The 13,487-nt window shown below is 51.2% G+C and overlaps 1 protein-coding gene across 1 annotated transcript in view; it reads right to left on the bottom strand.

Moving 5' to 3' along the window:
* Positions 1-4,732: 4,732 nt before the first annotated feature.
* XDH (xanthine dehydrogenase) overlaps positions 4,733-13,487 on the bottom strand; it is a 92,797-nt gene continuing 84,042 nt past the window's right edge. The window contains exon 38 of the mRNA XM_070067912.1: positions 4,733-4,774. Coding sequence (XP_069924013.1) covers positions 4,748-4,774 — 27 coding nt within the window. The 3' untranslated portion in view covers positions 4,733-4,747. The remainder of the gene's footprint in view (positions 4,775-13,487) is intronic.

Genomic DNA, 13,487 nt, shown 5'->3' with positions numbered 1-13,487 from the left:
CCCTGGCATCACATCCTCAGAGGCTACTGGCCCCGGCAGAGTCCATGTGAGGTTTCTTGTCTGAAGATCCAGACTCAAATGCAGACGAACAAGCAGACAGGTGCAGTAAGGAAAGCTGGATGTATAGTGGGCTTGAGATCCCATGGCTTTTTAGAGAATGCCATTTAAAAACCAATTAAAAACAAAAGCTTTTGCCATCAAACAAAATACAGATGTGGAAGCTGGCTCAGAGAGTAGAAGAGCCTTCCAGTTTGTGACAGCCCTGTTACTAGAATCTAGAACTTCTTACTCCGAAGCAATGCATTATCAGGACAATGGAGAGAGAGGAAGGGGTGTAGACAAGGAGATTTGAACACAGATCTGCTGTCCCCCATCCCCCTGCCGCCAGGGGATCCTCAGCCTGAGACAGGGCTCTGAGCATTTTCAGCCTTGACCTTTTCCTAATGCAGAATCTGGGATAAGGATTCTTTTCACAAGGAGGTTGAGATGACAGCCAAGGGCCAGTATAGAACAGAACACCGATTAAACAATGAGAGACAGAGACAGAGACACCAGCCCTTGGTGACACAGCCTCGGCATCTTGAGATACCACATCCTCAATGCTGTGTACACTGGAAATAACCGAAAGACATCCTGGGAATGGGAGCAAGGAGATCCAGACACAGGTAAACCTCAGATAACCAGCCTCCCACCTCCACCCGACCTTAATTCTTTCATTCAAAAAATATCAAGGACCTGCCTGCTCCTGCCGGAGCACTCTGCCAAGAGCTGTGGACGCAGTGGGGAACTCTCCCCACCTGCCTGGGCCCCTGGGTCATGTACAGCCTATTGGAAACCTGTTTCTTCTGCTGCCACTCTCGGCCAAGTTGCTTAACCCCAGTGAGCCTCAGTTTCCATATCTGGGAGAGAGCACGGCTGGACTCACACATCTTCAGTAGAGGCAAATGTCCCCTCAGTCCCAGGGCCTGAGGTTTCCCATCCAACTGCACGTACGAAAGAAAAGAACTTTCCAAGCCTAAAATGGAACATTTATTTTTTTTTTGCCTTCCCATTCCAGGGCAAGATTAAAAACAGGACCATAAGTTATTAGTGGAGACAATGAATGCGTTATCCGTAGAAATGTACATTCCAAGATAATGCAGATCCTGACTCCCAGCACCCAGCCCATCCCTCCTGCTTCTCCCCCGGTGGGTGGAGGAAGGCCTGGCGCCATCTTGGACCATCAATCACCTCCAAACAGTTCCCGGAGGGCGCAAACCCCCCGGGCAGCACCTTCCACCCAGCTGAAGAATTTCCTGCCAAAGGGGATAAGAATTTCCTGTTTTGCTTTTCATTATTACTGTAAATAATCATATCGAGAGTCTTGCAGGGGGTCGGCAGCAGCAAGGGCTCCAGAGGCTGTGTCCACAGGGGTCCCAAGTCTTCTCAGGATGCGAGCAGCAGCCTTGGAAGTGGCACATTGGGATCTGATTGAAACTCAGATCCCAGTGATGGGTCAGGAGTCGAGTTGCCACCAGAAGGGCTGGTGTGAAGCCAGTGCAGCTGCTTGGCCAGCTCGGGGCTGCTGGGGGCCAGGGGTTCCCACCTTGGCCGGGTGGAGACAGGTGCCCCTTCAGCCACCCATGGTGGGGACCCCAAACTGCTAAGTTTGTCATTTGCTTAGCTTTCTCCCCATTTCTGAAGAGCAGTCTTTGCCCAGGACACGTACAAATGGCCCTTTAGAGGTGGACCTGTCCCCGCAGGTCCTCCCTTCCCCTGGCACTGGGCTTTGCCTGTACCTTTGACAGTGAGTCCCGGCCAACAGCCTGATCCTCCCCACAGAGTTCAGGAGGGAGCTCCCAAGACCCTGAGGCCATGAGAGGGACACATCTATCCCTTGTCCTGCCCAAGAAGGATTCCTAAGAAGTACCTTGGCTCCAGGCCACTGCCAAACAAATTGCCTCTGCCCCTTTGGGAGTCCAAGGCCACTGGACACATCTGTGCAGGCTCCAGGAATTCAGGCTGGATGGCTCGAGTCTTCTCCTGGCCTCCCAGAGGGTTTGGGGGACTCTGGCTTGCAATGTCACAGCCCACTGCACTTCACCTCCAAGGTCCCCACATAAGGGAGCAGAGAGCCTCCCTCTGTACGTCCAGAACTGAGTGCTGTTCCCCTTACTCCAAACCTGCTCCCCACCCCCACCCGCTCCTTTCTGTGGGTGGCACCCCTTTCTTCCAGACGTGGGCAGTCAAACCCTCCTGCTTATCCCCCCCTTCCTCCACCACCAAATTCCAGCCGTTTGTCTAAGGTGCCAAGATCCAGGATCTCACAGTCCTCCTGCACTTGTCCTCTGCCCCCTGCTACTCCCACCTGAGAGAGAAGCCTCCGGGCACCAAGTGGCTAGCAGTGGCACCCTCCTTGGTCTCCCCCATCCCACTGTATCCTTAGCACCACTTCTGCAGGGATACAGCCCCTTCCATACACAGCTTGGGAAGCTCACACACTTGCCAGAAATTTCCAGGTAGATAGGACAGGGGTCTTCGACATTCAGAAGTGGGAGCTGCTGTGGACTGAGTGTTTTGGTCTCCTCAAAATGGGCAGGTTAATGATCTCCTATTAGGAGATAGGGCATTTGGGAAGTGATTGGGTCATGAGGTGGAGCCCTAACAAAGGGGATGAATGCGCTTATAAAAGACTCCCTGGAAAGCTGTAGCCCTTCTTTCCAGCCTAAGCAGGTGCAGCTTCTTATGAGCACACACGAGGAAACTCAAGGCCTGAGATGTGAATCTCACAAAGCGCCCAGCTTCTGAGCCAGGGTTAAAACCCAGATGTCCTGAAACACTCTTAGAGTTGCACCCCTTTAAAAAGGGGGTGGGAAAACTGTAAGTAAAGAAGGCATTGGGTTATCACATTCCAGACACAAGGCTAAGTGTATATTAGCAGCCTTATGCGAAGGAGTCATGCAACTTGCAAGTTCCAGCAAGCTGGGCACTGAGTGGATTGCTGGCTGCTCTCAGGGAGGAGGCCCAGCCAAGGCAGCTGTCCTGCTAAGCCAACAGAAGCCCGCTCCTGGCTGCATGCTGGCCACACCCACACAAGCAGCTATTGGGGCCTTCTGCTTTGCTTTAACCTGCAACAAGATGTGAAACCAAAGAAAAAGACAAGAGAACAAGAGCAAGAGCCCTGGAATGTGCCCAGTCCCGGTCAGCTCTCTCTACAGAGATGCTGACGATGCTGATGGCTGCTAGAAGCCGGAATGGGCTGGCCCATCCTGGAACGTGCCAGGCACAGTCAGGCCTCGTGACACTTTGGCTTCACCTCTCCTGATGGCTTTTGAGAAATGGGGTGCCACGTGCAAGGGCCACATTTTGGACAGGGCCATCAGCAAGGGCCTTTGGTGAGCATGAGAACACTGCTCGCCTGAGAAGCTCAGGGAATGTCTTTTTTTTTTTTTTTTTTTTTTTTTTTTTTTTTTTTTTTGACAGGCAGAGTGGACAGTGAGAGAGAGAGACAGAGAGAAAGGTCTTCCTTTGCCGTTGGTTCACCCTCCAATGGCCGCCGCGGCCGGCGCGCTGCGGCCGGCGCACCGCGCTGATCCGATGGCAGGAGCCAGGAGCCAGGTGCTTTTCCTGGTCTCCCATGGGGTGCAGGGCCCAAGCACCTGGGCCATCCTCCACTGCACTCCCGGGCCACAGCAGAGGGCTGGCCTGGAAGAGGGGCAACCGGGACAGAATCCGGTGCCCCGACCGGGACTAGAACCCGGTGTGCCGGCGCCGCTAGGCGGAGGATTAGCCTATTGAGCCGCGGCGCCGGCCAGGGAATGTCTTGAGCAGCTTTCTAGGCCAAGACGCCCCCTGCTCCCAGGGCGACCCTCAGACAGCACTGCTTCCTGGGACTAGAAGGAACTCAAGTGAGGCTGGCAAAGCTCTTGGTCTCACCGCCATCTGCCGCCATCTTGGAGAAAACCCCGAGAGCAGCCATTATGGAGCAGAGCTGCTCAGCTGGGGGATAAATTTGGAGCATGGCTTGGATATGGGAGAGCCTTTCTCCCCCTGTGGTATTTTTAATTCTAACATCGAGTAAAAATAGAATTTCCTGTTGATCTGATAAGAGATTCCTGTTTTTCCAGGGAGTGTGGCAGCCCTTCCCGGGGGGCATAGACAGTGGGGGTTACCAACTATTTCCGAGATGAATAGTTAAAGACAGGAGGGGCCGGGTGGGCCTCCATTCATATTTACTTATTTTTAAAGTGTAGAGACAGCTCATACCAAGGAGAATCACAGGGTGTGATGAATAATTTCCTACATACATTGAAGACCTTGGCCGGCTTTGGGAAAGCTCTCTGCTGGCTCCCTGGAGCCTGGATATTTTTAGCTGCCAGATGCCGTGTGGTGTGGACACGTCAAGCCCAAGCCCCTGGACTTCATGCATCATGAATGGTCCATAAGGGCAGCACCTTGTAGAGGCTGTGCAAGTGCTTGGCCCCAAGTTTCACCCCAAATCCTAGACTAGTCCAAGTCACGTTCTGCTTCTATGGCAGCTCCAGCGCCTTTGGCTCGGCAGTCCCTGCCTTGCTTGCCTCTGCTTCAGCAGTGCAAAGGGCAGTCTCAGGCTGGCAGCTGAGGCTTCAGGAGCCTCCCAGCATCCACTCGTCTTCCCTCCTTTCAGCAGCTCCCTGGTTTCCATTTGGGGAATCAGCCTTTCCTGCAGTGTGCAGCCTGGTGGGATTGTCAATCGAGGATCCTTGCCCTGCCCTAGTCAAGCAGTGCATCAGTCCTCTGTCCTGGGAGTTTGAACCTTGAGTGGAGTGAAGCAAAGACAGAAAAACAACCATCACCCATTCACTGTGGCAGCCAGTCCTTGGCCCTGGAGTCCTAGACCTTGCCTGGTCACTGCTCCTTTGAGGCTGATGGTTCATTTCTCCTTCAATTCTGCAGGCTAGCCAGTAGCCCCCAGTAGAGCTCCATTTTTTACTACTTGCAAAGAATGCACTGTGACTAACACAAAGTCTTCTGATGGAGTCTTCAGTGTTTTGTTGTGTGTCCTCTGACAAGGGAGTAACAGTCACAGCACACATGTGTGTGCTGGGACATGTGTGACACTTGACTCTGTGCAAGCACCCCACATCGGACACTGCCTCTGGTCTTTAATAGCTCTGTGTGGAAGGCAAGCAGTGATCTTGGCATCTTCAAAGAAACCAGGAAGCTGAGGGTCAGAGATCCATCTACTCTGCTGCTACACAGCCTGGGAGCAAGAGGACCGTCACTTAAACACAAGTCTGTCTTCTGGCTCAAAGCTTGGCTGCCCCCCACCAGGCCACACTGCCTCTCACTGGCCCCCTGGGCTGAATTCGAGCTGTTACCCCAGGAACTGGATTATCCAGTCTTTTGCCTCTTCTGCCTATGGATACCCATGGCTCCCTGGTAACTAAAATTGGGACCCCAACTTCTTAAGTATATTTTTGGAAGTCTTGCTTGCCAAAGCACCCAAGCAGAGGAAGTATAAAGGCATACAAAAGCATTCAAAGTCATCTTTAAAATGTTATCAGGTGGACCAAGTATTTGGCACAGCCGTTAAGCTGCTGCTTGGGATGCCTGCATCACATATTGATGTGTATGGGTTCAAGTCTCAGCTCCACTCTCTATTCTAGCTTCCAGCTAATGCACACCTTGGGAGGCAGAAGGTGGTGGTTCAAGTACTTCCGTCCCTGTCACCCACATGGGAGACCTTGATAGAGTTCCCAGCTCTGGGATTTGACAAGGCCCAGGCCCTGCTGTTGTGGGCATTCAGGAAGTGAAATAGCAGATGAAATTCTCTCTCTCTCTCCTCTCTCCTCTCTCCTCTCTTTCTCCTCTTTCTCTCCACCCCACTCAGTTTTCTTAAGATTTATTTACTTATTTGAAAGTCAGAGTTACAGAGAGATAGAAGGAAAGGCAAAGAGAAAGACCCAGTGCCCATATGGGATGCTGGCACTGCAGGTGGCAGCTTTACCTGCTATGCCACAGTGCTGGCCCCTCACTCAGCCTTTTAAATAAATAAAATACAGTTTTTAAATGTCATTAGGAACATACACACATTTATATTGACTATTCAAAATAGTCAAAAAGTGGACAAAGCACAAATGCCCATCAACAGATGGATGAATAAACACAATATGCTCCAACCATACAGCAGACTATTACCCAGGGGCCGGTGCTGTGGCATAGCGGGTAAAGCTGCCACCTGTCGTGCTGGCAGTTCTAGTCCTGGCTGTTCCTCTTCTGACCCAGCTCTCTGCTGTGGCCTGGGAAAGCAGTAGAAGATGTCCAAAGACCTTGGGACCCTGCACCCGTGTGGGAGACCCAGAAGAAGCTCCTGGATCCTGGCTTCAGATCCGCACAGCTCTGGCCGTTGTGGCCATCTGGGGAGTGAACCAGTGGATGGAAGACCTCTATCTCTCTCTCTGCCTCTCCATAACTATGCCTCTCAAATGAATAAATAAATCTTTTTTAAAGAAGAATATTATCCAGCCATAAAAAGGAATGATGCAATGCAGATGAACCTAGAAAGTATCGTGACAAGTGAAAGAAGCCAGACACAGCGCGTCACACAGGGAATGAGCCAATTCATATGTGATATCCAGGATAAAGAAATCCATGCAGCTGGAAGACAGAGGGCAGTTACCAGAGGCTGGAGGGAGGCAGGACTGGGTGGGGGTGGGGAGGGATCACTCAATGAATAGAGGTCTTTCTGCATGCTGGAAATGTTTTGGAACCAACTAGAGATGATGGTTATATCGCATTATGAACTGTACCAAATGCCACTGCATTGTACATTTTATAATGATCAATTTTATGTTGTGTGAATTTTGTCTCAATAAATTATATGAGAAACTTACCTTGATATAATAAAGTGAATATATAATAAACTAACAAGATGAAGATGTCATGGGGACCTACCCCTTAATCTCTTTCCCTGTTGACCTCCCTGCCTCCTCTCCTGTCTTCCTGAAGCTCACAACACTCACACCCAGCTCCCCTCCCGTCATTCTCAATGCTTTCTCTCTCAACACTGACCCCCAGTGACTGCAGACACAGGCTCACCCTGATGTGCAAAATCTTCCAACCTCTGTATCTCAACTGCCAAGCACAGCCCTACTCCAGCCAGGCTCTTCTCACCGTTACTGCAGTAGGCAGCTTTTCCTGGCCCAGCCTGCATAGAAGAGGTGGTCCTCGGGCACCATAATCCTCCAAAAAGTGGATGAAGATGAAAATGAAGATGAAGATGATGGAGATGATGATGATGGCAACTTCCAAACTCCTGCTCCTTACACAAATAGCTACCATTCACCAAACCCCCTATTTTCCCCAGCTGTACTAGGCGTTCTACATTGGGTAGGGCTGTTTCTCATCAGAATCAATATGGAGCCCCCTGTCTGGAGGGTGGGTGTGGTGTGAACTGTGCTCTGGTCCACTTTTTCCCCTGGGTGGGTTACAGTGCTGGCTTCTCTCCCTCGGCATTCGTACTAGCGATAACCTCTACTCCCTTTTGTTCTACATTTCCCCTTGACCTCTCCCCTAGTTGACATGCAGGATTTATATGGCTTTGGTATCTGTGTGACCTGTTGAGGCTGGACGATGCCATGAGACCCAATCTGTCAGGACCATCATCATTCATCAAGAACCGACCTGGGGTGGTGCTGGGGGTTCCAACAGGCCACAAGCTCCTAAATAGAAGATAACATGAGATCTTCAAGAACAAACATCTTGGGCTGGGTGGCAAAGGTCCCAAGGGCTCGGTGGCTTTCTCTCTGCATCACTGGATGAGGATGTGGCCTCATTAGAGCAGCAGGAAGGGCTGAAAGGGAGGGGTTTGTCGATGCTGCCATGAGTGAAGGGGAGAATTTGTGTGGGGTTTTGGCCAATGGAATGGTTGGTTGTTTATTTGCTTCTATTCTTTCTGATTTGTTTGGCTTCATCAGACACACACCTTTGAGCTACTCCATAAAGTGCCCAGCTCATGGTCAGCAGGCATGGTAGAGTCCGTGAGAGCTGAGATTCTGAGAGTCAAATTTCAAGAACTAGGTCTACCAAAAAAAATAATGTTCTAGTAACATTTCAGATATGTGATCTTATTTAGTATTTATAATATTCATAGATAGAAAGATTAGAAATATATATTAGAAGGGCTGGCATTGTGGCATTGCAGATAAAGCTGCCGCCTGCAAAGCTGGAATCCCACATGGGTGCTGGTTCATGTTCTGGATGCTCCAATTCCAATCCAGCTCCCTGCTCATGCACTTGGCAAGAGCAATGGAAAATGGCCCAAGTGATTGGGCCCCTGCCACCCACAAGGGAAACCTGGATGAAGCTCCAGGATCCTGGCTTCAGCCTGGCCCAGCTCTGGCCATTGTGGCCAAGTGGGGAGTGAACCAGCAGCAGGAAGATCTCTCTGCCTCTCCCTCTCTCTCTGTAACTCCTACTTTCTAAATAAATCAGTAATTTTTAATATATATACATACATTATAAATGAGGAAATGGAGAGTTGAAAGTGCTAGCCAAATTGCCCAAGTCCATAGCTAGTAAACATGGAGTTAGGACTGAATTCCAAAGCCCCTTCTTCTCCCTCCACACCATCCTCAGGGCCCCTCCTCCCCTTTCGTATCCGTTCCTGCAGGCTCTACACTCTAAGAATGATCCTGCCTTAGACAGGCTCCCTGACACGGGGCCCCTCTCCTGAGCGTCTGTGGTGCACGCCAGCTCTGTTGCTCACTGGAACATTAATTTCGTGATCTTTTCATAGAGTCCAGTGTAGTCTAATCTCTAACGTGTTACTGCTTATTTCAAGCATGAATATCGTGTTCCTCCAACGAAAGCATAGCTTCCTTGAGCAGGACAGGGAGCAGGGGAGGCAGAACAAACAGGAAGTGACAGGATCCCTGCCCTGTTGCTGGGATCTAGAAATTGAAATGGTTCTTAACTTTATTTTCTCAGCCAGGACCAAAGGTGCTATAAAAACCCCTTACAATCAAGTAAGCAAATGAACAAAGAGATACACAGTTCCAACTGACTCCACTTCCTCTAGCTCTTCCTGCCCTTCTAGAGAATCCATTATTTCTTTTCTAAAAAGACTTATATATTTATTTATTTGACAGGCAGATCAATAGAGAGAGGGAAGAACGGAGGGAGAGAGAGGGATCAATCTTTCATCTGCTGGTTCACTCCCTAAATGACTCCAACAGCCAGGGCTAGGGTCAGACCTAAGCCAGGAGCCAGGATCCCCATCCTGGTCTCCCCCATGGGTGGCAGAGGCCCAAGTGCATGGGCTGTCACCTGCTGCCTTCCCAAGCACATTAGCAGGAAGCAGAACTACAAGCGGAGCTGCTAGGACTGAAACACGAGATGCCAGGGTTTCAAGCAGCAGCTTAACCTGCTGATCCACAACACCACTCCCCAGATCCATTGTTTCTTGAAGGAAAGGGGAGAGTTAAGCCTGTGCCTCCCAAGGTTTTGGCCCTCACAGCTATTATAACCCAAACAGTGGGTACACAGGCTCTACTTTTAAAAGTAATACAGGCTCAGGGGCCGGCGTTGTAGCATAGCAGGTAAAGCCACCACCAGCAACACCGGCATCTCAAATGGGAGCTGCTTCAAATTCTGGCTGCTCTGCTTCCGACCCAGCTCCCTGCTAATGTGCCCAGGAGACCAGCAGAAGGTGGGCCAAGTCCTTGGGCCCCTGCCACCCACTTGGGAGACCCAGAAGAAGCTCTTGGCTCCTGGCTATGGACTGGCCCAGCTCTTGCCATTGCAGCCATTTGGGGAGTGAACCAGTAGATGGAAGATATCCCTCTTTCTCCCTGCCCTGTGTGGAACTCTTTTCAAATAAATAAATAAATCTTTTTTTTAAAAAAAAAGTAATACAGGTTCAGAATCCCAAGTGTGTTTGGGAATTCATAATTCCTTAGATTCTGGAATCCACCTGGAAACGAGGTAAGGTGCATGTATAATCTAGGACTGAACGCCCCAGACAGGGAACCGGGCAGCATCTTGTTAGTATTTCTGCAGTAAAATACACGCATATTTGTGCTAACTGGGATGAATAAAACATCAACATAGCTGTGTGTCACTCCAGGACAGGTTTTTGCTTCCAAATGAGCTTTGTTACCAACCATACAATTTCCAGGGCTATTTAGGGCTTTAGAATGTAGGTGATGAGCTGTGGGCCAAAGACAATAATTATTGGGTGTTTGTCACATACCAGACAAACTGCTGAATATCTTTTGTGAGTTACCTCATGTCATCCACCAACAGCACTATAAGGTAGGGTCTCATTTTATACCCATTTCACAGACGAGGAAACTGAGGCTTCAGGAAGTTAGCAACCCAAGAACACAGAGTGGGGACTGAAGCAGGATGTATGGGTACAGAATTCAGAGCCATCCTCTCTCCCTCATCTTTGTAGTGCCCTTTTGGGGCATCTAGGATAGTGGACCAAGAAGTGGCTCCCATGCGTCTTCTGGGCTACAGGACTGGGCAGATGTCACCCTTGGGCATGGAGAAGCTGAACGCTAGTTCTTGGAAACAGGAGACAAAAGAAAACCAATCACCTTTCCACATTCATTGAATGGCAGCTTCAAAGACCAATCCATCTTGCTTGTGAATGAGATAAGGTGACAAGGACTCACATAGTGTACCTGCAAAGAGCAGGAGCTCTGAGGACAGAATGGGGAACCAACTGCTATAGCCAGCTGGGAGGTGCTGGGCAAACGTCCCTCCTTGCCAAGACTCAGTTCCCTCTCCGGTAAAACTTGAGTTCATGATGCTTCTTTGCAAGGCTCTTTGGAAGAATAAATACAACAATTTACATAAGCACAGCACCTGGCACCAGGTGTTAAAACAAGTCATGGAAGAAAACAGGAGAGTAAACAGAAGCAGGCAAGGGGGGAAGGAGCCGGTGGTCTGATGGGCCAGGGTCAAGTGCCCAGTCCGAACCTTTTCACTGCTAAAACGGCCTCATTGCACAGTCCTTCACAGCTCAGCCACGCCAGACTAGTGCTTTCATATGTGCTGTGAGTGACAGAGGCCACACCATTGTGGTGACAGAAGTCAGGACTGGCCACAAAAGGCATGGCTGCTTCACACCGGCAGGGGGTGGAGGAGCGCGTGGAAGAGCTGCACGGTGGGCTGGGTGAGCCACAGCAATGACCTTGCTCTTGGGCCACACTCTGAGCAGCCCACACACAAATCGAGAGGATGGTATTCCTGCCAGTTCCTTCTCGCCCAGACCCCTTGGAAAAGCCCCCGGTTGACCATGACTTTCCTCCATACTCCTGAGAATATCCGTAGTATCGGCCGGTCCATACACATGGACAGTCTGTCCGTTCCCACTAAACACGTGGCCTCAGAAAAGTCCCTCCATGGAGCCCGCCTGGTGCCACGAGGAGTCAAGCAACTGTCTGCAATGCTGCTGGTATCCCATAGGGGGCGCAGTTCCAGCTCCCTGCTAATGTGCTTGGGAAAGCAGCATAAAATGGCCCAAGTGCTTGGGCCCCTGCAATCACACGGGACACCTGGATAGAATTCCAGGCTACTGGCTTCAGCCTGGCCCAGTCATGGCTGTTGTGGCCATTTTGGGAGCGAGAGGTGAACCAGTGGATGGAAGAACTATCTTCTAACTCTGCCCTTCAAATAAATAAATATTGAAAAAAAAAAAAAAGAGGAAAAAAAAGCAGGGTGGTCAGCCGTCCAGCTGGCCTTTGAGACCAGACCAGATGGCCAACATGGGCCTGGGGGTGTTCCCCGGGCCTTCCACAGAGCCTTCAAGATGTTCCAGGAAACGTGCATCATGGAAAAACCATGCATGGATTAAACAGAAGAATCACACTAGAGTACACGTATCTTCTAATTCATTTTCTGAGAGCTTCTAAAGGATCTCCATGCTTCTTCACCGGGGTCTCCCAGGGCCACCCCCCTGGGGCCACCTCTAGGCCGCACTCAAGGACACCCCAGGCCTTCCTCTGTGTGTAAACTCCTGGCCAGGCCCCAGATGGACTGAAGGGCAGCAGAGAACAAAGGTCCTGGGAGAGACTTGACAAACGGCGCTTCCAAGGAACTTGCTGGGTCAGCACATAACTGGGCTCACCCCTGCTGGACGTTGCCATGTACAGCCTGGCTTCCCCTGAGTCAGGGTCCCTGCCTTGCCCTCCTCCATCCAGGCTTCAGGCTCCCCCCGGCCCATGGGGTCACCCATCTCGGCACCCTGCTCCCCTAAGCAGGCGAGAAGAGAGCCAGGAGCGGCAGCCGCGGACTCTGCCTGCCGGGCTGGTTCCCGTCCGCCTTGGCCTGTCAACCCTCTATTTGGAGCTCACGCTGTCTGCTCTTGTTCCACAGAGAGACCTGCCATTAGCAGCGTCAGACCCAAACCCAGCTGCTCTGAAGAGCAGTAATTAAATCAGCAGACCATGCTGTCTGCTCTCTGCTCTGTCCCACCTGTCTGCCACCAGCAGGATCTCCGGCTAAGGAAACATGTGGGACGTGCCCAGACTGACACAGAAAGATCCAGAAGGCCTGGGCTCTGGGGAGCAAGGGGGCTGGTCAGGCACGTGAGGGCCAGCTTCCAAGGCCCACACAGCAGCTTGTTGAGCTGGAAAAGCTCAAGATGGGAAGTTGTAGGGCTGGAATGAAGATGCACAGAGACAGCCAAGGCCGTGGGTTTCAGCTAGAAAGTTCATTTACTTGGTGTTTGTCGATGCTCCTAAGTGGCAGGCACTGTGTTGACGTCTCTGAGGCTCAGTTTCCGCCTTACGTTGCCCACAGGTTAGCAGTTTCTGCCGCCACGACCATGCCCCCAGGAGAGGTTCTGGAAATACTTGCAGCAGTGGGCGACGGCTCAGGTTGGAAGCTGGCACCTGTGCGAGGCTTCAGAGCAGGTGCCCTCGTCTCTGCAGAGCTCAGCTGTGTGCCCTGGCTGCGGGCAGTGGGCCGGGAGGAGTGGGACGCAGAGGGCTCCAGGCTCCCAGGAGCCTGTCAGAGGTCAGTGAGAGGAGCTCCTCTCCCAGGACCCCTGTGGCTTTCTGTAAACACACACGGCTCGGAATTCCTGCCCAGCGGAGGTCCAGGAAAGGGAAAAAAAAAAAAAAAAAAAAAAACCACACACAGGGCCCTGTGCTGCCCCCACCCTGGGCCAGGTTCCATAAACACCCATGATTAAAAATACCAGGGGCCCTTCAGGTGGGACCCCTGGCCCGAGCAAGGCAAGAGCAGCCCTGTTGAGCAGAAAGCTGAGGCTGGGCTCTGGGTGGACTGTTCCCAGGAGCTTTGTAAGGAACCTGGAAGGCCCTAGAAGAAAATCGCACAGGAAACTCGTTGATTCTGTCTCAGAATGGAATTCAGTGAAGGCCTGTTGCCTCCTTCCTCGTAGTTATCATCAAATGGAAAAATTGCCTATTCTCCAAAGACTCCCTGGCAACTCTAACTGCCCGGTCCTTCCTATCTTTTCAACACCCCCAGGAAATGCTGGGGAATGCCTAGGG

Source organism: Oryctolagus cuniculus, chromosome 2 (assembly GCF_964237555.1).
Source record: "Oryctolagus cuniculus chromosome 2, mOryCun1.1, whole genome shotgun sequence".
In the NCBI taxonomy this organism is placed as follows: Eukaryota; Metazoa; Chordata; class Mammalia; order Lagomorpha; family Leporidae; genus Oryctolagus; species Oryctolagus cuniculus.
This window is presented reverse-complemented; position numbering and strand designations above follow the sequence as displayed.